At 31.3% G+C, this 6,681-nt stretch overlaps 1 protein-coding gene across 1 annotated transcript; it reads left to right on the top strand.

Annotated features, from left to right (window-relative positions):
* Positions 1-2,849: 2,849 nt before the first annotated feature.
* On the top strand, positions 2,850-6,272 carry LOC102597137 (cytochrome b561 and DOMON domain-containing protein At5g47530-like). Its single transcript, XM_015314232.1, has 4 exons — positions 2,850-3,054; positions 3,569-4,018; positions 4,917-5,180; positions 5,875-6,272. Exons 2-4 carry the CDS (start codon positions 3,572-3,574, stop codon positions 6,151-6,153), a joined length of 990 nt encoding a protein of 329 aa, XP_015169718.1. The 5' UTR covers positions 2,850-3,054; positions 3,569-3,571; the 3' UTR covers positions 6,154-6,272.
* Positions 6,273-6,681: the final 409 nt, after the last annotated feature.

Here is a 6,681-nt window from a genome sequence, read left to right as displayed (position 1 = left end):
GTTTCATCTTGGGCATTTTTGCTTTCAATAAGTAAATTATAAAGAAATTTTAATGAAAATATGTATAAGATCTTTAAAATTGTTTATAAAAATAATATATTAAGTATGTATATTAATAAAATATATGTATATAATTCATCGGTTCGGTTCGGTTATTTCTTCGGTTTTTTTCGAATAAAACCATAACCAAACCAAATACTATCGGTTTTCAAAAATCTAAAACCAAACCAAACCAAACCAAATCCAAATAAAATCGGTTTTATTTTATCAGTTTGGTTTGGTTTTTCGGTTTGGATCGGTTTTTATCCAAACCGTGAACACCCCTACTAGTAACTTACAGGTTGAAACAGTAAAATTTGTAACATTTGGGAGAATAACTTTGAGAAAAGGAAGAAAATAATCATTCCCTTCCTAGAATATGTTGTTGCCACATCCACCGCAAGAGATAGGAACATATCAATGAAACTGAGTGGTATTAAATTCACTTTTGATCAAATAGTTAAGAAGGCATAAGTTTAGAGAGAATTTATGCCTATTATCTTCTTCTTTTTTTGGGAAAAAGGATAAATATACTCTCGAACTATCGTAAATGGTATGCAGATACCCTTTGTCATATTGTCCCTGTCGTCCAAAAACTAGAGCATATATACCCTTTATACTAACGGACATATATACATGTGTCAATCTTATTCACCGACCCAATATTTATTAAATATCGGATCGACGGATAAGATTGCGCCACGTGTCCCTATTTAGTCTTCTGTTAGAGTGAAGAGCATATATGCCCTAGCTTTTGGACGGCAGGAGCACCAATGTCCCAAAAGTATGACGGAGGGTAGTATCTGCATACCATTTACAATAGTTCGGGGGGGCATATTTGTCCTTTTTTAAAAAAAAGAAGAAGATATATACCTTTGAAAAAGAGCAACTTTCACATATAACAAACATAAAAATCATATTTGTATGTTATAGCTATAGTTTGCATAATTGCGCTCCATAACAAATTTTATGTTTGCTATGGAACTTTTGATTTGTATAATTCGCTAGATACATCCAATTTTATACAAATTGTTCAATTTTGTATAAATTCATTTATACATTGTAATTTGTATAATAAGATTTGTATGTGTATAATTATAAGTGTATAAGATGAAAATATATATATTTGTATTTGTATATACAATTTTCTATCGCTTTATACAAACACAAACACATTTTATACATTTGTATACCGAATGGGTAATTGTATACCGAAAATGACTAATTGTATACCGAACCATATGGCAAAAAAATGGGATGTTTACTGCGAATTACAAATAAAATAAACTATGACTATAACATTTAATTTGAATTAATAGTTTGCTATTTCATACAATTTTTCCTTTAAAAAACAAGTTTAAAGGGGGAATTTATACATAAATATGCTCTTTAACTTTGTTTCAGCTAGCATTTATACCCCTTCAACTTTGAGTGTCCACAAGTAGACACTTAAACCTATATAAAATTGAACAAATAGACACAATCGTCCTACATAACATCCTACATAACAATTTTGTATCCTATGTGGTGTCCTACGTGTATTATGTCAGGTAGAACATGTGTGTCGACTTGTTCAATGTATATAAATTTAAGTATCTACTTGTACACACTGAAAGTTGAAGGATATAAAAATTCACTGAAGTAAAATTAAAGAGCATATTTATGTATTATGCCTATTTTATTATTTCATCTGAACTTTCTGAAATTGGAACCAGAACTTGAATAGGAAAACAAGTGGACACACCCGCAAGGAAACCCATCTCGAAATCAGCGAGTTGCCTAAAGCCTCCCTTGTTATCTTGCTTGCTTTCGGATAAGAAAGAAACCGGATATAACTGAAGGAAAGGCAATATAGGTATGATAGGAGGGTACGGTTAAGCATGTAAGCAAAGGCTCTCTCACCCTGTGATCTTGTGTAAAGCCTTTCCGCCTATCTATTTTTTTTTTTTAAGTGTGTTTGTCCTTGGAGTGTAATTCCTTCCCATACACTTTACATACGTGAAGCACATTGCTACATCTGGTTGGTTCTCACTTTAGTAAAAGCATTTTAAACAAGAAAAGCAACAATTGAAAGACAAGTAAAGTGTAAAACCTTAGAAGAGTAATTGAAACACTGCTTTTGCCTTCCCACGCTTTTTTTCTCTCTTTTTTTTTTTATTTCCAACTTAGGGTTCGGGATCGTATCGAAATGCGATTAAATTCTAATTCATGTGGGAAATAATTACTACACCAAAAATGATTTACAACAACAATTAATTAACGTCAATATAGCTTAATTGCCGTTACATGTGTTTTTTAGTGATAATTAACATTTTTTGTAAATGTCTCTAAAGCCTATAGCGACATTGAATCCAAGAACAATTAACTAATGCCGGCAAAGACTTTAACATTCATTATTAATGTGCATATATATTACCGCTAAAAGTTATTTTTGTGATAATGTTGGGGATAAAATGATCCTTAATAAAGAAGACTTCATACATAGTAAAATTCAAATTCGAGACGTTGAATTAACAATAAAGAATTATCACTCCACCACGACCCTTATTGCTACCCTATCACACTTTGTTCCCAAACAAGAACCTCAGACTTTATCCAACAAAAAGTGAGAAAAAACATGAATAAAGAGAACAGAACATATACATTACTTCTTTTAAACTCCAATTTTCTCACTCCATGGAAAATATCATGCATGCTCAAGTTAATTTTATTTTTCTTTCCCTCTTTTAACTTAGCTCTTATATATATTGAGGTTGAAACATGAAAAAGAAAAAGCAATAAATTAAAGAAATAAAAAAGAAAGTGAAGATGTCTTCATCTTGTTTAATATTTTTTGTCTCAAACTCAATCTTTCTTTTATCTTTATTTTCATTGACAATTCATGCCCATCGTTGCACTGAGAATTTCTTATCTGAAACCCTTAGTAGAAATCTAACATTATGCAAGAGATACAAACATAGGAATGGAGTTGAATTTGGATGGAAAGTTGAAAACACGACGACTCAAACTCTCCAGGTCAGAGGCGGATCTAGAGCTGGTTAATTTATGAGTTCAACTAAACTTATTGCTTTCGATTCGATACATAAATACATGCATAAAATTGGAAGCTCTTCTTTGTAGCAGTTGTCTTTATTTTTATTTTGATACTTATGACCTCTTGAATTCTCTATTTTCCCATTCCTTTCAAAATTCTTTTTTTTCAAATATGTTTTTTTTTTCCTTTTGTTCTTTATTATTGATAGGAATTTTTCTTGTCAATATCCTATAAATCGATCGAACACCCCTTTGTCAGAAAATTACACCAAATTGGGTGAATTTTTATATTATTGTTTAAATTTGTTAAATCCTTTTGGTAATTTGTAGGAAGTTTGTAGTATAATGGTAGAAATGATTCAAAAGTCGGGTCAGGCTGCATGTTCAAATTAAATTTCAAGTATGATATTCTAGCATTCTTTTCAATCCCCTAGGTAAAATTTTTGGTTCTACCATTAATTTACGACTTTAAATTCTAAATTTACCTCTGTTCCAGGTAATGGTGGGAGCAAGATTAGATGGTGAAACAGGATGGTTAGCTTGGGGTTTGAACTTAGGACCAGAACCAAGAATGGTAGGGACTCAAGCACTTATTGGCATCAAACAAACAAATGGTTCATTTCTTGGTAACACATACAATGTCACACAATATATTAAAATAGGGTGCAATCTTTTACCAACTCCAATTGATTTAAATGTAAGCAATTTGACATTTGGTTTTCTTGGACATATTCAATATCACATTATAGAAGCCACTATATATCTTCCTCAAACAGTTGATATTTCAAGAATTAATCATGTTTGGCAAGTTGGAAAAGTTGCAATTGGAATGGAACCCAAATTTCATGAAAAAACACTCAAAAATTATGATAGCACAGAGATCATTGATTTGCAGACTGGCACATCTCTAAGTATTAGATCTGCTAGACGCCATCAAGCAAGAGTTGTAAGTGATGTCTATATTTTTTCGAATTTAACTTATATACACGTAACAATATAAAATAATGTTACACTCCTATTAATATTGTATTTTACCATGCATGTGGTAGCTGAGGTTACACCTTATTTTTCATGAACTTGTGTAATTGTCTAATAGTAATTTTTTAGCTGATCTGATAGTGCAAATTTATTTTAAGCCATCAATAATTTTGATTATTATTTTTCATTGCATGCATGTAATGTCCTTCAAACTAGGTAAAAACTTATTAACATAAGATATTTACACTAAGCTAATACATACATACACTATGTGTTTTAGTATAGAGATCTTTTACTAAACTCTGATTAATTAGTTAATAATATATAAACTTTATTAAGCTACTTAACCATGATATGTGAGTTGAATTGGTTTTATGTAAGGCGGAATGATCAGGGAGACCCTTGTAATTGGCTCCGTTTGTAAGTTGGACCCTCCTACTTATCAATTTGCCAATGAACCCCTAAACTCATAAGAACACAATATTTTAAACCCTTTGGTTGTGCATATATAAATAGACACTTAAACTTGCATAAAGTTGAACAAGTAAACATTGAGTCCTAAGTGGCGATCTACGTAACCAACTTGTGTCATGCGTGGCATCCTATGTGTATTATGCCACGTACGTAGGACGTACACGTGCGTCTACTTGTTCAATTTTATACAAGTTTAAGTGTCTACTTGTGCACATCCAAAGTTAGAGGCCACAAATACAAGGCAAAGTTAAAGGACATATTTATGTATTATGTTTTTTTTCCTCTCCCAAATTTCACTTATGAGAAACTACATTCTATGTTTTGGAAAGTAATAAGTTACACTTGAATAGACAAAGTTTATTTTACACTTGTAATTAATTTTATATTTGCAGGCTCATGGAATACTTAGCATTATAGGTTGGGGTGTAATATTGCCTATTGGGGTGATAATAGCTAGGTATTTCAAAAAGGGACCAATACATTGGAATGAACATGATCAATGGAAACATGCTCATAAGGCATGCCAAGCATGTGGCTATATTTTTGGTGCAACTGGTTGGGCAATTGGCCTTTGGCTTGGAAATTATTCCAAATATTACTCTTTTCCCAAACATGGAGCTTATGGTATTTCCATCTTCACATTTGCCACCCTACAAGTAAAACTCTCTACTTTCTCGTCTCTAACAACCTTTTGATTTTCTGCCCTCATTTTTTTATACAATATATATGATATGCTTTTATTGTTAATCATAGTTACTTCTGTTGTCTCAATTTATGTGTCACTCCTTCTTTTTAGTTGTAGTAGTACTATTTTCCCATTGAATTTTTCATTGATAAATATTTTGTGACTATTTTATAGATATTTTGATTGAATTAGTGCGAAAAGAAAAAATTTTTACTTTATTTTCGTACGGAAAACTTAGGAAGGTTTCTACTATATATTTTTAGTGAGAATCTATTTTTCACCATGCAATTTTTCAGTGAGCAGATTCGATGGGAAATAAGTAGGAAAATCATGTTCTATAGAACAAGTTTTTCATTGATTCGCAATGAAAAAAAACCTTTGAATTTAGTAGTGTTAGTCACATAAAGTTCCCATTTAAAGTCGCATAAATTTTACGGTTTGATATATGCATAAGTTTCATAGGTTTTTCTTTCTCTTAAATTTTACCTCTATTCAAATACCTTCACATAAATTGATCGGACGAGGAATGATTAATATGTACTCTTATCCCATGATTCATGAATTAATCCATCACTTAATTATGATTTTAGTTTATTTTCATTATAATGTCAATGACAATTTAATGTACACTACTAATTAATCAATTGGTTAATGTGTATATACAGACATTGGCACTGAGATTAAAGCCCCACAAGAATGATGAACTTCACACATATTGGAGTATATATCATCTTTCTCTTGGCTATGCATTGTTGATTGTGATTTGTGTCAACATATTCAAAGGCATCAAAATATTGCAAGAAGAAGAGACATGGAAACCTACCTACATTGCTATTATTTCTTCTATTGCTTTCATCTTCTTTGTCTTTGAAATTACCAATTGGATCAAATTCAAAGTTGATCAATTGAAAAGCAAAGAAGAGTTGTCCAAACAAATACACTAGAAGTATAGAAGTATGATGATATCACATCTTTTTTATTCTTTTGTATTTTTTCATAATGGTGATGTTTGGACTAGTTCGCTCACATCTCAAGTTAATGTCACATTGTGTTTCGGTTAGTTTGCTCACATCTCAAGTTAATATCACATAATCATGTATATGGTAAAAAAAATTCAAAAAAAATAGCCTGAAAGTCATATCATCAAAATATTTTTATAGGTTAACACACAAAAAAAACTGAGAAAATCATCTATTTCATGTTAAATGCCTCCTAAAAATGTCGTGAATCCTGGTGAGGCCATAAGTACTGCTTCCCCAACTCATTACGGAGGGTCTCGTAAAGTTTTTTCAAATTTTTTTGCCCGAAAGTCATATGACCAAAATATTAATGGGGCTAACACACACACAAAAATGGAGAAAATCACTTATTTTCTTTTAAATGGCGCCTAAATGCCAAAAAATAGCGTGAATTGTGGTGAGGCCATACATACTGCTCCCCAACTCATTACAGATTTGTAAAGTTTTTTTTTT

This window comes from Solanum tuberosum, unplaced genomic scaffold, assembly GCF_000226075.1.
Source record: "Solanum tuberosum cultivar DM 1-3 516 R44 unplaced genomic scaffold, SolTub_3.0 scf00282, whole genome shotgun sequence".
In the NCBI taxonomy this organism is placed as follows: domain Eukaryota; kingdom Viridiplantae; phylum Streptophyta; class Magnoliopsida; order Solanales; family Solanaceae; genus Solanum; species Solanum tuberosum.
The sequence above is the reverse complement of the archived record's forward strand: the minus strand, read 5'-3'. Positions and strand labels throughout refer to the sequence as shown.